Source organism: Perca fluviatilis, chromosome 17 (assembly GCF_010015445.1).
Source record: "Perca fluviatilis chromosome 17, GENO_Pfluv_1.0, whole genome shotgun sequence".
Taxonomy (NCBI): Eukaryota; Metazoa; Chordata; class Actinopteri; order Perciformes; family Percidae; genus Perca; species Perca fluviatilis.
Window position 1 is genome coordinate 5,977,627 of NC_053128.1, and position 22,500 is coordinate 6,000,126.

Here is a 22,500-nt window from a genome sequence, read left to right on the forward strand (position 1 = left end):
GGTGGGAGGGAGGAGAGGTGGCCGTTTGATAATGCAGCCCACAGGCAATGAAACCCACAGAGAGTTATAAAAAATCTGAATTATCCCAGGAGGAAGCTGCTGCCGTTTCCTTGGTCAGCAGCTCTTTAAAGGGGTATTCTGCTGTTTTTGACATGTGGGTGGAGTTGTTCCAAATTCAGCTCGAGCACAAACCTCTGACTGCAGCTTTGCAGCATTTTTATCCATGAAAGACGTATTGAGCACTGAATTTGTTAATTCAGGAAAACAAAGAAACACGTTTCACGTTAATACTGTACCGTAACCTCAGTCTGTACTCGCTTGGCGGTTATTGGGTTCTGTGCCTTGCTCAATAGAACTTTAAAGGGAGTTTTTGGGGGAGAGGCTGATTCACATTCACTTTGACAGCCTCGTTTTTTCAAGTTGAGAGATTCATACTGGAAATATTGAGGTTGTCCTCACAAGAAACGCAGCATTGTGATTTGTTCAAAATTCTAAAATAACTTGTGTATGTACTGTGTTTATGCTTACCTGACAGGGAGGGGCCTTTTGTTGCAGTGTGAATTATAACTGTTGTCTGTCAGGAACAAAGGAAAGAGAAGTGCAATGTTTTTATAGTGCTGCAAAACCTTTTGGGGAGTAGGTTAGGATGGATTGTTAGATGGTCAATAGATAGATGACGCATGAGACCACCGTTAACATCCCTTCTCCGAGCAACGGTCAACGTTGTTTTTTTTAACCATGACCCCAACCTGTCTCTAAACCTAACCAAGTAGTAACTAAACTTGAATTATAGTGGTGGCAGAAAAGAAAAAAATTTTTTACGATCATTTATGACAGTTTTGGAAGCCAGTGATAAGGTTTTCCTTATGATAGGGGCACCAGATCAGAAAATAACTTGTATTGGAAAGCAGGGACACCCTATTTTGTCCTTTTTTATGTTTTTTAATTCCCACTTGTTGGCATTATTATGGTATGCATTTTACCAGTATGAATCACATGAAATATATAAGATTTTGTCTAATCATCAGCATAGTCAGACATTTTTTAGAATCAAGGCAACATATTCTGTTTTGGTGCACACGTGGTTACCTCTGTAGCCCCGAGTTTTTTAGGAGGCACACCTCTGCTTCGGTGTAGCTATGGTGAATTGTAACTGTTTTCACATAAGAGAGGTGGATGAAGCATCTATAGAGACCGAAAGAAAGAAAATGGAAATGGAGAGAAAGAGAATTTCACTTAGTAAAGGTGACATTTTGTGTGGAGTCTTTCTTTGCAGAGAGAAACCTACTCTGGTCACTGTAGGGGTTTTAACCAGCCATCACCATCTGCCTAACACACACACACACACACACACACACACACACACACACACACACACACACACACACACACACACACACACACACACACACACACACACACACACACACACAGCTACCTACACACCACATCAGGCTCAGTACCTACAAATACACACACTAAAAATCAAGTCTATATGAATACAGACACTGCACACACACACACATATGCCATGGGTGGCACCCTTGGGTGTTCGGGGGAGGTGGGGGTTTTAGTGCTATTGTCCTGCTTTAATGGAGGCCAAGCGTGACAAGCGCGTGGACTTATTCACGCCACACGCCTATTCACCACCATTCAGGGGGAACGCTCGGCCATGACCTCTGCTCAGCAAGCTACTCCCACCTGGTGTGTGTGTGTGTGTGTGTGTGTGTGTGTGTGTGTGTGTGTGTGTGTGTGTGTGTGTGTGTGTGTGTGTGTGTGTGTGTGTGTGTGTGTGTGTGTGTGTGTGTGTGTGTGTGTGTGTGTGTGTGTGTGTGTGTGTGTGTGTGTGTGTGTGTGTGTGTGTGTGTGGCTTTGTGAAGGAGAGCGCTGTTCACCGTCTCTTTTCACATGGAAATAAATGAGGAGCCCCTCTAATATACTGCAACATTTACAGTGAGATTAACAGAGAGAGCAAGGTGTCTGCACATAATTTAACATACCTAAAAAACATCTTACAGTTACTATTTTACGATCATGTCCACACTAATTCCAAAAATGTTTATGAAAAAATCTTTATCTTTATTTTTCTCTGTTTTAGCCCTTTGTCCACACAAGCAATTTCCGTCAGTGAAAACACATTTTCTCAAGTGGATGGGAACAAAGGATAATTTGGGTTTATTGCAACATACTTATTTTCATAGTTTTGTCCATTATTTCTATCATTGATGAAAAAACATTGCACTCACCAAGTACATTTTTGAGATGTGGGGCATAAATGGTGGACCAACAATTAGAATAACATTTTAAATAAATTGCCATGTAAAATAAAGGCATTGTTATTTTTGCACAACCCCTACGGAGTGCTTTGGATTGTTTTTTAAGGAGACATGCACTTTTATAAATTTTGGAATTGAGATCCATTTCCACTCATTCAATGAGCCCTTCACATGAGAGATAAACACAGTGCACCCGCAATATCCAAAGAGCACCTGTGGTTGTATACAAGAAAGACCCAGCAACGCTTCCACTTCTTCGTCTGCAATTACAATAACACGTTTCAATAAGCAGGAGTGATCCTTTGATAATCTAGGGTTAGTCAGAGAAAACAGAGCCTTCTGCTAATGTATGACTGTCAACACAGCCATGGACAACTTTTTTTTGTTTCCAATATGAGCTGTACGGTGGCAGAGACGGTTCAACACAAATGCAAAAGCTACAACACAAATGCAAAAGCTACAACACTAATACATAAGCGACAAAGGAAGTGTGTGTTGTTGACAAACGGAGCCGGCGGAAGGAAGGAAAGTTCATGTATGTTTGAGAAGTAAGGGAAACATGGTTCCTGGCTAATTATGATTACTGTCGCTACGTGATTGTCACAAATAAGAAATGTTGTTCAATATCTTTGTTATTTTCATATGTATGTACTCTGCCATTCAGGCTACAGCTATAACCAGTCCTTCCAGAAAAACGCAGAGTTTTTTTGTGATTGTTGCGGGCACAAATCCTTGATTATGCGGCACGTTTTCTTAAAAAATGCGATGGAATATGCGGGATATTTATTATTGCGGGAACTTGCAAAAAATGCGGGAACTTGCAAAAAATGCGGTTTGATGAAAAAGAGAAGAAAAAGTGATTCCCCCAACACCCTGCTTTTTTTAAACTTAATTTCCAAAAGTAGTTTACAGATATTCAGTCATTGCAATAAATAAACAAATAAGATACAACAATATATACAAATAATATAATATTAAAGTAAAAATAAAAGTAATAGTCTAAAGGGAAATAAAAGATACAAAAGAGACAGACTTTCAAAAATCGTTAATAATATAGACCGCAGGAGCACTTAAAGAGATTTCAGTAGACATCAGATATTAAGATAGGTTTCTTATTGGATATCAACTTAAGAGACTCAAATTACATGTAAAATTCAATCTCCAACACCTGCTTTACGATGATGTTCACGTTGTGTAATTACATCACTTCATAACGTTCCCATGGCACCAGGGGAAAATGGCTGCTCTTGTGTGAAGTAACGCAACATTTTTTCAACTTTCTGCTAAGATATATGTGACTTTTTTGCGGAAAATGCGGATATTATGAAATCATGCAAGCACCGCATATTTTGCGCGGAAATCGTCAATTTATGCGGCGAAAGTGCGGCATATTTGAAAAAATGCGGCCCCCGCATGAATATGCGGACTTTGGCTGATTATGCATTGAATTATGCGATCGCATAATCGCGTTTTTCTGGAAGGACTGTATAACGTTAACTAAATGGCGCCCAGCGTCTTTTAACGCACGAGTGCTACGTTTACGTTTGTCACGTTTAGTGAAGCTGTTTAAATCACACAAATTGTGTTGGTTATGGTTACGTAAACAGATGTTTAAAGTGAATGCTAATTGTGTTGCCTTCAATATGCTGCCTATTACAGTGTTATATACAGACATACACGGTCTACGTTCACGGTTATATACGGTTGGTCTGAATTAAATAAACCCAGAATTTTAACCATGACCTTGCTTCGTACTTACTCATAGACTGTATATTACCATTTGTTGCATGTTGCATGTCCTCAGTCGTACCCTACAAATAGACACACACAGACACACACACACACACACACACACACACACACACACACACACACCCACACACACTTTCCTTCCTACATACATATGATATAGCTTAAATACAAAGATATTGAACAACATTGCTTATTTGTGACAATCACATACTGTAGCGACAGTAATCATAATTAGTAAGGAACCATGTTTCACTTACTTCTCAAACATACAAGAACTTTATTTACGTATCAATTCAGAAATACGCAAGTCCTTTTGCGTAAGTCCTTTACAGTAGCCACTTCAGCGGCTGCGTTGCAGCCAGAATGCCGCGCAGCTGCAGCCGGTGGAATCCAGGTCAGCACGCACCAGTAGCCTCTTAACACTAACACAATATGGAATTCATCTCAGCTTGATATAATGACTTTGAAAAACGCAGAATGACTTGCTTTTGAAGAATTTCTTTTGTTTATACAATGACAAATTGTCGTATATCACTTCCAAATGGCTGTTTTCAGCAGACCGATCACAGGCAATGAACTTGGGATATACTGTATATTATGTTTAATCTAATGTTGATTGACATAAATGGTGTTATTTTGCCTTAATAATTATTACAGTAATACCACCAAATTATACACTAAAGGTTTATGCATATTTGTACCTGTTGCGTTATGTGCTTTGACTGTTGCTGAAGTTATACCTGAAAAACAAGTAAATTTCTCAGGATTCCTTGAATAGTGTGCTTCTGCTCCCAGGCCAGGAAATATTGGGGAAAAATGTGATTCCCTACTACCTTGCATAGGCTTCGCAGCTTGTCTAGCTAATCTTTAGATTAATATGCTGTGATCCAACTTCATTAGTAGCACTAAAGTCTGAGGATTGTCTTTAAAACCCTGTCATCATTGTACAAAATATTTTTTTCCAAAGCCAAACTTTTGAGTCAAAGATATTCAAGTGTGGCCAATCTGCTTGGTGAAGCACTTTTCCTCATGTCCACAGAGAGCAGCAGACCATTCACACATCACTGACATTTAAAGTATTACTTTCATCCTTCTGATAAAGCCAGTTTGGCCTCCTTTTTATTAATCAAGCTAAACATACACTAAACATTCAGTCTTTTCCAAAATTATTAGTAATTCTCACTTGAGAATTTAACAATTAATAATAAAAAAAATAGTATTTCTTTACAATTTAACAAATTAACAATATTTTTATGATTTAGGTTTTGGTGTACTAATGTTTCTTTTCCAAGTTCAAAAGCTTTGACCTGTGACTCAACAACAGCATGCTTGGACTCAGACAAAATCTAAAAAAGTTTAGCAAGGAATTGTTTATGGAGGAAAAACATTAGATGTAAAAGAATGAGTGTACTTTACATACACATGGTTTTGGACAGTTTTGGACATTTGTCCGTGTACTAAGTCATGGTTTAATATTTGATTGCAATACTTAAATCAGAACTAAAGAGAGTCTTGTAATTCCTTTTACTGTACAGGCACCATGAGTACATTTTATCCATAGTTCCTTATCTTTACCACTTGTAAGGCAGAAGGTTAAAATTAGTATTGAAGTATTAATGGTGATGATTATCTAATGATGTTACCACTAACATCCAAGCCTTTTGTAGAGGGCACTGTCCTGCAAGGCTCAACCATTAGCCCAGTACCTAAAGTATATAATACATAATATAAGGTGACAAAATTAGAGTTAACCTCCTCATACAGCAGATTCTCATTTGAAATTAACAAAAAAATCCTGCACCAATGCTGGCAAACTGCTGTTGACTGCCCTCAGCCATCTGCTGTCTATCGTTTCTGATTTCTTTCTCACCTCTTCTGTTTCTCTCTTTATGCTGTCGTTCACCGCATGGCTTCAGCCTGCTGCCTGTTCTCTAGAAGGAAACCCGTTCCACAAACGCACTCTCTCTTCAATATTTCTTTCACTTTCGGTCAATCTTTCTTTTTTTATTTGTGCACTATCACATTAGCATGTTTCTTCTTTTCTTTACCACCAACTGATGTAATGTTGCTCTAACTGTTTTCTCTGTTGTGTCCTGTTGTGCTTTGTGATGTGGTTGTTAGACTATTTTATTGACAGTTTTTGGATTTGTAACTCTTGCTGCTTAGCTGTCTTTATGTGAACAGTAAGGGTATGTACTCTCTATGACTGCATTATACTATACACTAATGTTATTAGTTAATTAAATATGTATATGTTCAAGACATACTCTTCACTACTTTATTCTTTTATACCTTGGAAATGAAAGTGTTTGAAATAACGTACTTAATCATATATTTTTTTTCTTAGTATAAAGGTTTCAGGTTTCTGGCCCTAGCACAAACATCAAATCTATATTCTTATTACAATTTGAACCAGGACATAATATTTTAACTGCAGGTAAATTGGTAGCATACATGTTGGTCATCCTTTTTCGAAAAAAGGTTCATGTTTTTTTTCAAATTATTCCTACTAAATATGGGTTAATAAGAATCTCGTGCCACAGTCTGAAACCTTAATATTTTATCTGCTTTTGTTTGCCTAGGTGTAGTTGTTTAATATCTCCAAACTAACAACTAATTTTTCTAATCTCTCTACCATGTGCTTGCTGGGAAATGAAGTGGAATCTTTGTTTCACTGGTGCTTCGTTTTGACATTGCTTTTTACTTTACTTGTCACTTTTATCTGCAGCAAGTCTTCATTTGTTCTTTGGGTTTATATCCCTGTTTTATGCCGTTTTCCCCTTTTTGTTTTATAATTTTTAGATTATTAAATGTTTTGTTTTGTGGATGTTTTGTTTGTAAATTTCACTTTTATTTACTAATATTGAGTGAATCATTTTTGTTTAAAAAAAAAAAAAATCAGTTTTCCTTGTTTTTGGTATAGATTTGTTTTACTTTAATTACACAGTAGCCATCTACCTATAGCTAGGTGGGAAAAACACTGTCCAGAGGATGTTTACCTAAACAAAGACCAAACCAGTTTGTAGATGCCATATGGACACAGCTATAGTAAATCCAAATCAAAGGTTAATGAACTGGGTTAATCCACGTTAGCATATCTGAGTATCTGAATTCTTGGTATGAATTTCTTGGTATGAATTTAATAATTTGTACCACCAACCTAAGTTCAATATTGTTTGCTTGAAGTTGAAGTAATAATAATAGTGATAACATAAAGTAATAATTCAGTCTACACAGCTTTATCAAGAAGGAAATATCTCTCCATTCCAGTTCTCCTGTTACAAACCTTACATAAGAATACAGTATGTATTTAAAATGATGGTGTTGCATTAGAATATGTTAGTACTGTGCCAACATTCCTTTCTTTATGGGAAGCATTGCTAATCTTAGCAGCTCTTACAGAATTTACGGTTATTATGTCAGCTGCATGTGCTAGCCAAGAAAGTTAACTATAACTATATGCGGGGCTAAAGGGCTCATTATTGACCCCTACGTCCACAATTATTCCTAGGTTGTTTGAACTGTATATGAGTGCTAATACTAACTGATATTATTACTTAGTTTTGTAGTTATAGCATACTACAGCATAGAATGGATAATAGCTAATATAAGCGGAAGAAATAGATTAGCATGAATCCATTTGCTGTAATCCTTTGATTTGGACATACCTTTCCACTAAGAACGGTTGGTTTATTTACCATAACCACCACTTTTCTCTATCCTTAATTATAATTTTACTTGTCATGTGCAGATAATTAAAGTATTTTGAAGACTTTTTAACGTTAATAAAAAAATAGTTTTGGGTCAATGGCTTCCAACTGACTTTTGTCATTTGTGTAAAGCAAATTTTATACGCATAATTTTTTACCTTATTACTTTCTTGTGATGGCCTCCGTATTTCTTTCCTTTTATACGTGTTTTCATTTTCTGTTCTTGTGTGTTCTAAATACCTTTTCTTCTTCCCTGCTGCCTGACTGCTTATCTCCTCTCTCCAGTTTGCTATTGTATATATTTATATCTTCCTAACCTGTTCTTTCCTTCTTTACTATTTCTCTCCTTCTCTTCCTTTGCAAGCTGCTGTAACTGCCACAGCCAACGCCAGCACTGTTACTACTGCTACCACTACTGGGGCTCCGGGGGCCCCTGGGGTCTTTCCTCAGAGGGCCCCTGGCTCCCCGAGCCCCAGCCCAGCTTCTTATAACATCCCCTCAGTCAACGAAGGTACAGACTGAACTCAGGGAAAGTTTTGCAGCCATACTATTTTTTTTTTTCAGTTCTTTGGAGATCTTCTGCTTTCTAGATCATCTTTCCTACAACCCTTCCCTTTTGTCTTTCTTTTTCTTCCATCTCTCCTTCCCATTTATGTTTTCTCTTTCAATTCCTATTTCTGTTTTTTTCTTTGTTCTCTTGACTTTTCTCTTGATGCCATCACAATTCTTTACCTCCCCTCTCTTCACTTCATCAGCTATTCATCTCCACACCCGCCCACCCCCTCCGTTTCTCTCCTTCTTGGTTCTCATCACCCTGCTTTTCCCTGCAGCCAACGTTAGGTTTTCATCTCAGGTGTCTCGGTCCAGTTTTTACAGTGTTTGGGTCTACAGTTTTGGTCTCTTTGTCTGTCTGTCTGTCTGTCTGTCTGTCATATATGAGTTCAGTACACTTTCAATCCAGTCAGTTGAAGAAATTGATAGTTTTAAAGGGGTGATAGAATGATTATATAGGGTATTTCACACTGTTCCTTATGGTCTCCTAATGGGGTATGTAACATTGGTTGGGCTGTAAATGGCCTGGTTGATATTTTATTGGCCCTTATGCATCCCTGTGTTTTGGCCCTATTTGTAACAAGAGCTTTTCTTCCAAATATGGTATGGTCATGAATATTTAGATGAGCTGCGCCGCTGATTGGTTGAGCGAACTTGCCATACGCGCAATATTAGAGACGCACGCTGATTGGTTGAGCGAATCCCCAATACACATACATTAGAGAAGCGCAGAATCTCATATTCCAGACACTGCAATGTTTCATTACCAAATTCACTTCTGAGACTTTTTTAAGCGAGAAATCAACTATATAAAGCTGAAATATGGGCCGTTTTACAAAATTTGATGGCTAATTGGAAATTTGGTAAGACGTGTCGGACTTTAGGAGCTCCACACAGTCTGACGAGAAAGCGGCAGCCTGATGGGCTCCATACCCAGGGCAAAGTCACCCTTTGTGGATACTGCACTACGGGGCTCCGCGGCCAGCTGCCGGCATAACTATAATATATTTACGGTTTGAATTTCGTCACGTCACTTTGATTTTAAGGCATTTTTATGAACGTGAGGCGTCTTTGTAGGACGAGCAGCTGCTTGCAATATGTCCCATTCATTACAATGGGGAAATACCGCAGCTAGCTAGCTACACTGTCGCCATAACTAAATTATATTTACAGTTTGAATTTCGTCACGCCACTTATACATCATTCCCCAATGTCTTATAAAGCTAACAGTTGTGTCCGATTTGATTTTAAGGCATTTTTATGAACGTGAGGCGTCTTTGTAGGACCAGCAGCTGCTTGCTATATGTCCCATTCATTACAATGGGGAAATACCGCAGCTAGCTAGCTACACTGTCGCCATAACTAAATTATATTTACAGTTTGAATTTCGTCACGCCACTTATATAACATCATTACCCAATGTCTTATAAAGCTAACCGTTGTGTCCGATTTGATTTTAAGGCATTTTTATGAACGCGAGGCGTCTTTGTCGGACCAGCAGCTGCTTGCTATATGTCCCATTCATTAATGGTATGGGAAATACCGCAGCTAGCTAGCTACACTGTCGCCATAACTAAATTATATTTACAGTTTGAATTTCGTCACGCCACTTATACAACATCATTCCCCAATGTCTTATAAAGCTAACCGTTGTGTCCGATTGATTTTAAGGCATTTTTATGAACGCGAGGCGCGTCTTTGTAGGACGAGCAGCTGCTTGCTATATGTCCCATTCATTACAATGGGGAAATATCGCAGCTTGCTCACTTTCGCATAACTAAAGTATATTTACAGTTTGAATTTCGTCACGGCATGAATATTACAGGTTCCTCAAGGTCTTACAAAGCTTAGCTAACACATTTTTGTGAATGTCAGAGTTAGGAGGAGGCTAGCTAGCTCTCATTGATGGAATCCATCTCACCACAGCTCTATCAATGAGACTCGCGGACAAGAGGCTTTATTTCCCCGATTGTTTGTTTAAATAACTCAACACGCATACCCATTATAAGATTAACTGGAACCTGCGGGCTGCGGTAAAAGATTGCGGGCGTAACAAGCTCGCTGACACTGCGGTCAGGGCGGCGATGTAGCAACCCAGGCAGCACCAACACCGGCACTAAACTCCGACACACAGTCGGAGAAAATTTGCAATTAGCCATCCTTTTTCGTAAAGCGGCCCATATTTGAGCTTTATATGGTTGATTTCTCGCATAAAAGTTTCAGAAGTGAATTTTTTAATGGAATAGCAGAGATCTGCGTGACCTAGCTAGATTCAGAAGATTACCTGATCTCAGGTCAGTTGTGTAGCCTATGTAAATATTGGGGCGTGACTGTTCTCTTAAGGTTCCGGATTTTGAGACGCTTGCGTAAGCAACTCAGCTTTGTTGGGATTCGCCCGTTTTCAGCGGCAGTTTCAAAATATGAGATTTTCATAGTAAAGGGGTGTCAGTGGGACTTTGAGCTTCTATGTATGTCCTATTTACCCACCAAACTGTCGTTATTCAACTATGACAGGGTAAAATCGGTTTTGCATTCTATCACCCCTTTAAGTCTCCAAATGTGAATGCTGCAAAACACTTGGCACAGGAACTTGTCAAGTGTTTTTAATGTAAAATCTATTCGACTTGGTCATGTGAAATTTAAACCAGTTCTGCAATATTTGCAAGAGCTAGCAGTTTTGCTTAATCCTGACATATTTCTAAAATATGGGAGAAAGAATTAATGAATGGTAGCAAATTATGTATAGCATAATTCAGTACAAAACCAGTACAAAAAAGTAAAAAACTTCAATCCTCAGTCTTGAGCTATTGCCCTTAAGAGCTTATGCAAAATGATTTCCTCTGCCTTGCAATTTTGTGGAAATGGTGCAAATTCCATAGTTTTACCCAATCTGCTACAAGCCAAGTTTCCCACTGCAGCAAAATTTGGTGAGACAAAAAGTTGTGTCATCAGCAAACAAGTGGACTTCAGTAATGTTTGGAACTGATGCATTTGAAAGTGCATTGACCACATTCCTTTATGCCCTGGTCTGTTGTATTTTTTCAGTTGGCAATATTGTGCAATCCTGTCCTGTTTTCTGTCTCCAAGTCTACCTGTCTGTCTGAATGTGTCCTGACGTTTCAGTGTCTCTATGCTCACTGTTTGCATGCTTGCTATGTCCACCTGATGGAATGGGGTGTCACTGGGGGGGGGGGAAACAAGCCAAAACAAACAAACAAAATTAACGGGACAAATAAAATTTAAAAGTGGCATACATTGTAAAAAAAAAATTGCATTTTGATGTTGGCTTTTACCATGGAGGTCCATTGCCCTATCCCCCTAAACAATGAATGTGCTCTCAAATTATCTAAACGGTTTCACCTCTTTGCTTTCTATGTGGAAATAAAGTGCCTTTTTAAAGCTAACTTTTAGTTTACAATTTTCAGAGACTAAAACATAGCTGGTCAGGATTATTTTTATTTAGTTTTATGCTGAAAAACAGCAAGCATGCACACATGAGTATGAGGCTTATTCTCAATATGGGTAAACAGTAACTGTAGCAAATATGTCAAGATATTATATTATGTTTATTCCTAAAACACTGCCCTGCAGAAACCTCATCATCATCATTATTATAACAATTATTATAATTATTGTTATCAGTAGTATATACTAACATTAATGGATGGTAGCAGCAGTAGTTGCAGCAGCAGCTGTAACTTGTTAGCTGTATTAGTTACAGTTAACATCGGCAGGGATAGTTTTTGTTAGCAACAGTTGTGGTAAAAGTAGTAAGTAGTAGTTTTATTTGTTTGTTTTTTTAGATGTAGTTAAAGGCATCTTCTACATTGGTCATTCAATTAACTTTTTACACATACTTCCATTAAAAATGGTTTAAACTTTCAATTATAATAAAGTGTTTTTTCAACCAAAAAAAAAATAAAACTTCAGCTTTCATTCCTTTAAGGGTCATTGTAACTGATTAGAATAATAACTAGAAGGACACTCAGAGAGCAAAGCTCTCTGTGATGCCAATAGTCCAGTTTTCCAAGATATGCAAATCTGCAACCACTATTTATGTCTATATTTCCAAAACTATTAGAACAAATTTTTTCCTCGCCAATTTATTTAGCCCTCTTCCCTACAAGCTACCGTAGCATGACATGATACTGATACGTTCACTCTAGCTTTAAAACTAAGGCCACTACAGCATCTCTGACTGCCGAGATTGCCGGCGGTCCCGCTTGTCTCAGAGGGTTAAAGTTTTTTTGTGACCACTATTTAACTATTAATCAGAAGAACCAGCAATCAGGACCGCTATTAAACTTATGTTGCGACTACTATTAAACGTTTTGCATAATACCCACAATTTGATGGTGGTGCTGTGTGAGGCTGATACTATTCAGGTCCTACTTTGTAATTGACCTAACATTGCCCCAAGAGCAATTGCACCTTTTTTTTGTTCCATCTTTTGTTTAATAGCTCAGGAGCTTCCTGTGTCAGCAGGTGGGCTGACTGGATTTCTGTTCTTCCCCAGCACAGGTTTGCTTAGGGCTGGACGATAATTCAATATGATTATTTATCGTCTTTCAATGGAATTGTATCGTGATGAAATCATATATAAAAATATTGTGATATGCAATTATGTTGTCTAAATTGATAATATTAAGCACATAACTCAACTTTCTCAGAATTCTTTTTACGTCACACTATTTGTGTTACATAGTCAGTGTATAGCTAAAACAAATACTTTTATTTCTCTATAATTTCCCTTCAAAACTGTTAATTTTGCAATAAAGTTTTTAACAAAATAATGATTTGTCACAGGGTTATACAAAAATAGGCTTTACCATGTGGTTATTTCATATAGGACTATTTGTGAAATTACCAGAAAGTATGCTATCGTGATATATATCGGTATCGAGGTATGAAATTACCTATATCGGGATAGAAGACTTCGGCCACATCGCCCTGCCCTAGGTTTGATTTACTGTTTCAGGTAATAATTTATGGAAAAAAAAGAGTCAGGGTTTAATTAGTAGAATAGTGGTGGTGGAAGATTTTTGAATTTGATTTTAGGAACCAATTTAACAAAATGATTGAAATTATAAAAGGGGTTTCTGCAAGACAGTGATGCAAATCTAGAGGTTGACTGATTATTTATTTCTGATTGGCGATACAGAGACACTTTCTTTATTATGGTCCAAAGCTGGAGATAGACTTGTTTTTTTGTTTGTTTGTTGTTGTTTTTTGGCGGGGCGGGGGTGGGGGGTGCATTTTAGGCCTTTATAGGACAGCTGAAGATGTGAAAGGGGAGAGAGAGGAGGATTGACCTGCAGGAAGGGGCCGCGAGTTGGAATTGAACCTGTGTCCGCTGCAGCAAGGACTGATCCTTTATACATGGGGCGCACACTCAACCAGGCGAGCTATCCAGGTGCCCCGAAGCAGTCACGTAGACAACCAGTTGTGTCATGAACGGAATTGCTCACATTCTTGCCTATGTACTACACGTGTTACTGGAGAATTCCACTAGAGGGCACCGTAGAGAACTCAAATTGTATGGAACTTCCAGGTTTGCATGATGTTAACAATAAACATGGTGACACTCGAGGAGGTTACCTTTTTTTGTAATTCTGAGATCACGGCCAAAAGATTGACAATGTAAGCCTCTAAATCAAGCGTGACAATGGCGAATATGTTTTTTTCTCTACACTGCCCCTACCGTTCACGTGTGTAGTGCATCTTGCGAATACGTAGCATTAATTTCCGAGGACATGCACAACCCATGCTCCAGCAGATGTAAGATTAGCAAGGCAGCCATCATGCACACACAAAGACATAGTTCAAAGCAAGTATATCTCTGGCCTAAGACGAACGTCACAAAAACATTTTTGTGCAAGATTCATCACAAAACAATCTGTCAACCTCTACATAGAATTTTTCTGAATGTGATATGTTTGTAAAACGCCTAACTGTTTAAGTTTTCCCTGTATATTTCAATGGCGGAGGTAAGTTTACATTGGTGCCCTAGGCAAAGAAATTTGTATGGAATTTCTTTCCTGCTTAAAAGCCATTCACTGTCTGTTCAAGTGCATTTCACATGTATGCATCTCCTCTGGAAACCATATATTAAACCGATATATGTGAATAAGGTGCTTGGTTTATGTCGAGTAATGTCGAGTATCAGCGAGTAAACATTTTAAGTGTATCTTTTGTCACAGTAAAAGCTGGTGTACTTTTCTCTGGTGTTTGGTGTAAAATACAAATATATGCCATAATGTTGGCTCAGACTGATACAGCTGGATTTGAATGCAAGCCCAATTAAGCGATACCAAGACATTTTGAATGTTACTTTTCTTCCTCAGTCACTCAGGTTAATGCAACTGAAAAAAAGTGTTATGTATAACACCTATAAACCTACAAGGTTTTCCAATGTTTTCCTTCTATTTTCAAGTACAATCTTGAAAATAAAACACACTTGAGTTTATTATGCCAAGGTATCGTTATGAGGCTTTTGTTGATCCACCTGGCAGTGCTGGGTATCTGCTGTTTACCTGTTGAATGCCATCAAACATATTTGGGCTCTGGTTAGCAGAAATAATAACTTTGCTCTAACCAAGACTGTAAATATTAGCCAAAAATATTCTCATCCTGTGTTCAACTGTTGTCAGTGTGACGTTTATGTGAGGATTGTATTAGAGAGAGAGGTCTGTGTGTGTGTCTGTGTGTGGGTAACAATGTGAGAAACTCACTTCTGTCATATGGAAACATTTTTTTTTCAGCCTGACGGGGCATAAAAAACAGTTACAATACAATAGTTTGTTGTAACGTTACTCATCACCGCTGAGAGACTTACTTCGCGGCTGGGGCTGGTCTCTCTCTGGTGCCGAGCCGCGGCCCCAGAGATACCTGCAGAGGATACACCTAGCTACATCAATAGGATGGCTGTCGGATGTTGCTCTCGGACTCTCCCCACCTTCACCTTTTGTCCACAGGACAGTCACCATTTGTGAGTCAAACGTAACTGTAAAGAAGACCGCTAAACTCTAAAGGGGGATCATTTCAGCACAACACCGCAGCCAGCCAGACTCGGACACCTGGGGCGATATGGTGTGTTTCCCAGACAGAACATAAAACGTTGTATTACTGCCGTTAGCATCGTTATCACTCGGTGCTGAAGTTTGTGCTGGCTGGGTTCGGATTGCTTTAAAGGAACACGCAAACTTATTGGGAATTTAGCTTATTCACCGTAACCCCCAGAGTTAGACAAGTCGATACATACCCTTCTCATCTCCTTGCGTGCTGTAAAGCTGTCTGACGTCTCCAGCGGCATCAGCCCATAACAGAACAGGCAGGTGAATGGTTCCAGTAATCCTACTGCTCCGAATAAGTGACAAAATAACGCCAACATGTTCCTATTTACATAGTTCCCGGTTTGTTTACAGATAGAAGATGGCTGTGTCTCATGTTACGTTGTTTTTTGTACACGCTGTGACTCTACAAATCACAACATGTAAATAGGAACATGTTGGTGTTATTTTGTCACTTTTGTCACAATTCGGAGCAGTAGGCTAGTTGGAACCAGTTACCTGCAGGATCTGTGCTGGGCTAAGCTAACGCTGGAGCCGTCAGACAGCCGTTACCGCCCCGCGATGAGAAGGGTATATATCGACTTATCTTATCAGGGGTTACGTGATAAACCAATAAAATCGGCATTCCTTCGGAAGTAATAATAGTGGCTGGCTGCTGGCTGATTGTGAATGTGAAGTGTCCCCGGGGCTGTTGTACGCTCTCATCCCGACTGAAGTCCCTTAGCGGCGGGGAGTGAGGCAGAAAACCAGGGTGTGATAGCTGGCTACATTAGCATTAGATGTGTCTTCTATCTATGCAGCTAACGTTAACGCTAGCTGGCGAACATAATCATGGGTTAGCCCAGTGCTGTTTAACGTTAACTTTACCTTCATCAAAACAATTATACTTAAAATAACTTCATGAACGTGTTGAACAATGTTGTAACCTTATAACATTACCGATCCCGACCATTAGCATCCGCTAACGTTACTTGTCAACGTAACTAAGCTGGATCCGTCGACATTGAAACTTATCAATAAATAACATCTCTGCTGTATTACTGTATACTGTGATTGTATGATTTAAAATTACTCTCGAACGTCTCCTCTAGGTTCCTTTGTTTTGAAGGAAGTTAGAGGAACCAGAGGGGTCAAAGGTTTTATGCCACTGACTAAATGAAACGTCCCGTGTCATTAAAATAAAATAACAGATTTCTCTGGGTTTGAATGTTGGAAACATTTCGGATAGTGTAAGTACACAACTCATACATACAACATAGGTATAGTCGTTTTTAGACATTTTAATGCAGAAATGTTACAGAAGCTCAATCTTCAGCATGTTTTTTTTGTCCCACCACTTTCATATTGCCTGGTATAATATGAAAAGTGTTTTCATGTGACGGGAGTGATATGTGTGTATGAGAGAGAGAGGCTTTGGAATATAGAAGTATCCACTGGCCCTCCATGTAGTCTTTTCTGACTGTGTATGTGTGTGTGTTCGCGCAGGTTGGAGCCAGCTGGCAGCCATGCATTGTGTGATGCTCCCTGACCTCCTTGGACTGGACAAGTTTAGACCTCCTCTGCTGGAGATGTTGGCAAGGAGATGGCAGGACCGCTGTCTGGAGGTAAGACACACACACACACACACACACACACACACACACACACACACACACACACACACACTGTATGCACAGGTCCAAGCTAAGACATCCAGGCCAACCCTGTTTCCTTAGAATTATGTTTATATAGCTTGACAGAAAACATATTTTGAAAGAAACACAATGTTGCCTGGATTACTCTTATTGTAATAACATGACAAGGAACCGTTTCAATTAATGTATCTACAATGTTCCAAAATTTCCGTACTGAATATATCTGCAAAATGTTCACTGCACTACATATCTGAATCTGTTCATTTTTGTTGAAGTAGAAATAATGGACAATTAAAAAAAACCAACATGGTCATAACTTTAACCTCTTTGCGGTTTTAGGTGCGAGAAGCAGCACAAGCTCTCCTATTGGCTGAGTTAAGGAGGATTGGCCAATCCGGACGTAAGGACACCATTGACTTGTGGGCTCCCTACCTTCCTCAGTACGTGGATACTGTCAGCTCCCGTAAGTACCTCACACTGCTTTATATCTAAGAGAAAGCAAGAGAGAAAGATATGTGTTTGGGTGCACTGGTTCTTGGTGTCACACAATGACAGTTTACTATACAGTTTATTTTCCCATACTCTAAAATAGATACAGTGAGGACATTTTCACACAATTTAAAACACTCTGGACAACACCGGTGTTACCCATAACACAAGAAAAGATATTCGTAGATGATGCTCAATATCTGTGGAGCGCTTCCTTTGATCTCTGGCCTCTCCGGTCAAGCCTCCATCTGCAAGATGGATGGATGACAGTTTACAGGTTACCTTATTAACATTATCAGGTTCCTTATTAGCATTGGGGTTAAATCCAAAATATTGCTAAACAGGCGCTTTTGCTTTTCGCTTTGACACCAAATCCTTCACCATTGTCTTGTCGGTAAACTCTCTTTACCCACCTGACTCCTGCTACTCTATGCTGCGACTTTGCTACTGCTGCTGAACAGAGCAGACACTTTTCAGTTTATTATAATATGATAACATGCTTAGTATTTTACAAAATTATTTTAGTTTAGTTTTTATTTAATGAACGTGGAATGTTGATACGGAAAAATTAACTAAAGGGGATGTTGGGGGCGGTGGGCAAGTAATTTAATCTGTTAAAGCCTGACCACCGTGTAAGTGATGTGTTTTTAAGTGATGTCGCTTGAGTAGGTGTCAATTTGGGATATAGACTGAAATCTACAAAGCTGTGGTTGGTCAATTGCTTCTTTAGATGGGAGCTGTTAAAAAGTGTTAAACCTACTTGAACAAATCTAAAACATCTAAGCTATCCCCCTCTCCATTTGTGTTTTTCTTTCCTTCACTGTCTTTTTTTTTTTTTTTTGCTCTGTCTGTCTACTGTATATTCCCTGGTCTCTCTCTCAGTCTATAGTTACATCGGCTGATGGGAAGAAAGGTGAATCTCCACCATATTTTACTAGAACTGACACTAGTGTGTCTGTGTGTATTCGGTAGTCGCCTTGTGGTTGCTGGGGGTTTCTCAGGGGAAAAGTTGCCATGGAAACGGGCACTGGTCAGTGTTGTGTTACCACGGCAGTACCGTGGGCGGGGGAGGTGGGAGGAGTGATAGGCCGGTGACCTCAGGGGACTAGGGAGGATGGAGGAGGTGGGCAGAGAGAGAGAGAGAGAGAGAGAGAGAGAGGTTAAAGGGTCATTCAATTTGATCTGTGTGCTGCACAGCAAGACTGGAACAGAGAGTAAGGTGACTTTTGCTGGTCCTGGAATATCATGGGAAAGTCGGGGAATGTGTTGAATCTTCTGGAGAAGTCCTTTGAACTGAATCTGTTTTTGTTGAACACCTAATATGTAGTTTACACACATTGTTTAACAGGGTGTGTCAACCTTTAGTGGTCTGTGGCCCCCGTGTTTGGTCCCAAAGTCCCCCTACCATCACATGATAACTGCAGGTCTACTTTTTGTCCTGCTAACCAGCACTAGCACTAATGCATTAAGATTAGGGTGACAAATATTTTCCCATTATTCAATATTCAAATCAGTTCTCCCTTACATTGAGACTGTATCCATAGCAAATACTGCTAAACATAGCAACTCAGATTTTTTTGATTGTGTTCTAACTGGTAATTCACTTCGGAATTGTTGTGTAAGATGCAGCTGTTCTGTCAGCTGCGCTGCACCTGAGGAGCTGAAAGGACAGCAAAAAATACTTTGCAAATAGACTCTAGGCCTTGATTAATCATTAGAGATTAGAGAGTCCACAACACATAGACAGCCAAAGAAATCAAGGGGGTTATATCTTAACACAAGTCTGAGTTATTGCAAGTTGTTAACATTTTCTAAAATTAAAGCGTTTGTTCCAGAATGACACACAAACGTTGAAAGTCAAACATGCTTTTTAAAATGTGGCTAGTGTGAAATTACCTGTTTTTAAAAGCAGTACCTTTTTAAAATGTAAAATGTTGGATTAGTGCAGGGGTTTCCAAACTTGGAGGTGTGCAGAAGGTGTGAATAATGGCGCTTTTCCATTACATGGTACTGGCTCGCCTCGCCTTTTTTGGTTTTCCATTACGAAACAAAGGACCTGGTACCTTCTAACAGGTACTTTTTTTAGTACCACCTCAGTCGAGGTTCCAAGCGAGCTAAGGCGATACCAAAAGGTGACGTAATCAGTGAGAGAGTGACGGCGATTAGCTCCGGAGCGAGTAGTGACTCTAGAGTCATATAGTGAGAGAAACAAAGAGTCTCCTCTGTTCTTTTTGACCGAGGTGGGAAATCTGGAGCAGTAAAAGTTATCTGATCAGCGCCTTGATTTCATGTTGTTTATGGAGAAGGAGAACCAGGAAATGAGTCGGGGAAATGCAACACTACCAAGCCACGCCCACGGCAGTCGCTATGACGACCAGCCACGCTGAGGGCGGTACTAAAATCTGCAATGGAAAGCGGACGCACAGTGCGTTGAGGCGAGTAGAGTCGAGGCAAGTCGAGCAGGTACCATGTAATGGAAAAACGCCATAAATATTTTGGTACTACAGCAAAGCATGGAGTCTGTGAAATAGTCAAGTTAAAGTTTGGCTGACGATTAACCAACTGCAAATGCAAACATGAGCTGGTACAAAACAAAGACAATATGATGAGACATTTTTTTCATGAGGATATACAACCATTCAGGCCATGCTGCCACGGTGTGAAGTGTTTCTTTCTTAGCACAGCATGAAAATATTTTAGAAATTGCAACATTTACAAATAAAATACACAAGTGGGGAATACAAAAACAGAAAACGTAACAGACTGAGATTGCATCACAGTCCAGTTTAAAAATAATAATAATGATTAAAAAAAATAACCCCCCCCCACACCAGGACCTACAGGGGTCATGATGGAAATACGAACTAGTTAATTTACAGAATAAGGACTATACCAGAGCCTTCAACTTCACAGCAGCCAGATGCCATTGATTCAGGTCTTCCTTAGCCCCATTTATACAAGAAGTTGATTGTTCCATGTGGATTACATTGAAAAATTGTGAGAATCCAATGAGTAACAGAAAGTTTGTTAGGTTGTTTTCAATGCATTGCAGTTTTTAAGCCACTGTTAAGCCTACAAACAATTGCCTTCTGATATTCACGAATTGTTAAGGCCCAAACGAACTGAAAGCGCCTGACGCATATGTTTTGAAGTGCAACATATGTAACTGGTTTTGTTCTATAATTTTTTTTAAATACAAATTCAAGGCCCTTTACCTACGCCATATGGTAAAACCGCTTATGGCTGCATAATACAAGTCCTGCATTCAAATGGTTACTTAAAGTGAAAAGAGAGGCATTATCAGCACAGTGTACTTAAATGTACTTAACATTTGTTCACGGTAAAGCTTTCAACTTCATATTAATGCTGGATAGTTTAATGAATAATAATAATGCATCATATTTTAATTGTGATTAAAATCTGAATCTACAACGTAACCAGTAACATTTCTCTGTAAGGTAAATATAGTAGTACAATGTTTTCCAATGAAATAGAAGTAAGTCAGTAGTATACAGTTGAGTTGCATCAGAGGCGTCGTTAGGCCTGGGCGTCCCCGGCTACACCCCCGAAGGTTTTTTGAATAGCCCCGGATCTTTCTCTCTCTCTTATTTTTATTATTTATGTTTTTACAAAAACAAGTTTAATATAATAGAAATGCCACATGCAAATTAAGAAAACAAGTATTTTACAAGGCACACTTATTTTCTGAAATATTGTGACTTTATTCTTGTAATAGCCTATTATTATAACTTTATTTTTCACCAAATATCACGACTCCTCCAAATCTCAGAGAGCACAGATGGGATATATTTTGAACGTGCACAAAGTTTTGACCATGAGCAGAAATCTTGCTCAAACACGTGAAATATTACAGTCCAGGGGTTTATTAATTCATTCAAATGAATTCATGTATCATTGAGGTGAATAATTGTCATATGCACATTTAAGGAGGTTACATCCCGCATACTGTATACCTCTCACATATTCGCTCTGTTGTCCTTCACATGCCATGATCAGTGTAACATAAGTGGACTAATTGGCCCTTTTTCACTCTCTTGACACGGTCATCAAATAGTGTCTCTCTCTTTCTCTCTCAGCTCATCCTCTCCAGCGCCAGAGTGGTGGGTGTTTGAAGGAAGACACCTGTATTTATCCATTAGCTTTTAGTGAGAGGAAATGTCACTGAGTCCCACTGTTGCAGACCAGACAACACACACACACACACACACACACACAACACACACACACACACACACACACACACACACACACACACACACACACACACACTCAATATCAAAAGCAGTGGAGTGGCCATGACCTTTCAGCTCTCCTGCAAGCATTTAAAAGGCTTTAACACAAAGGAAACAGGGCGAGCTGGAGTTGTTAACCTGCACTCAGAGGGAAAGACATTAACTGTACACACCCTCTTTATCATCACTGCTCTGTTTAATTAGCTGATTTTCACCTTAAAGGAGCGGTTCAGCATTTAAGGAAATATTATTTTCCTTTAGAGTGGAGAACATTAACAGCAACATCTGACAGAAATACCAACGAACAATAAAACATAATTCCGAGCTGCGTGGGGGCAGGGGCGCAAAGTTGGGAAGAGCCTGCCGCTGTGCGGGAAAAAAAAAGAAGTCAACCTGGGGGGGGGGCGCTGGATGGATAGAGAGGGGCTCTACACACACACACTTCACACCCTCATATTCACACACACACACTTGATTAAACAAAGTCCCCAGCATTGTTCACCCTCACACACGCATGAACACACACAGTTTTAAGGGTCAAACTGTGTGTTTAAAGCTGGCTCTTTGATCACTGAGCAGCAGTCACCATGTCCTCTCTCTCTCTCTCTCTCTCTCTCTGTCTCTCTGTCTCTCTCGTCTGTCTTTAGTTTACTATCTGCCTCCCTCGCCCATTCTCTCTCTTTTTTTTTTTTAACTCGTGAACCTGCTGTTGTTAAAGATCTGCCTCCTCCTCTTTTCCTGTCCTTCGCTTTTCTTGTCATTCT

The 22,500-nt window shown here is 39.3% G+C and overlaps 1 protein-coding gene across 1 annotated transcript in view; it reads left to right on the forward strand.

The window, feature by feature from the left end:
* LOC120545634 (WD repeat-containing protein 7) overlaps positions 1 to 22,500 on the forward strand; it is a 151,384-nt gene that overhangs the window by 56,967 nt on the left and 71,917 nt on the right. The window contains exons 20-21 of the mRNA XM_039780167.1: positions 16,846 to 16,964; positions 17,334 to 17,457. Coding sequence (XP_039636101.1) covers positions 16,846 to 16,964; positions 17,334 to 17,457 — 243 coding nt within the window. The remainder of the gene's footprint in view (positions 1 to 16,845; positions 16,965 to 17,333; positions 17,458 to 22,500) is intronic.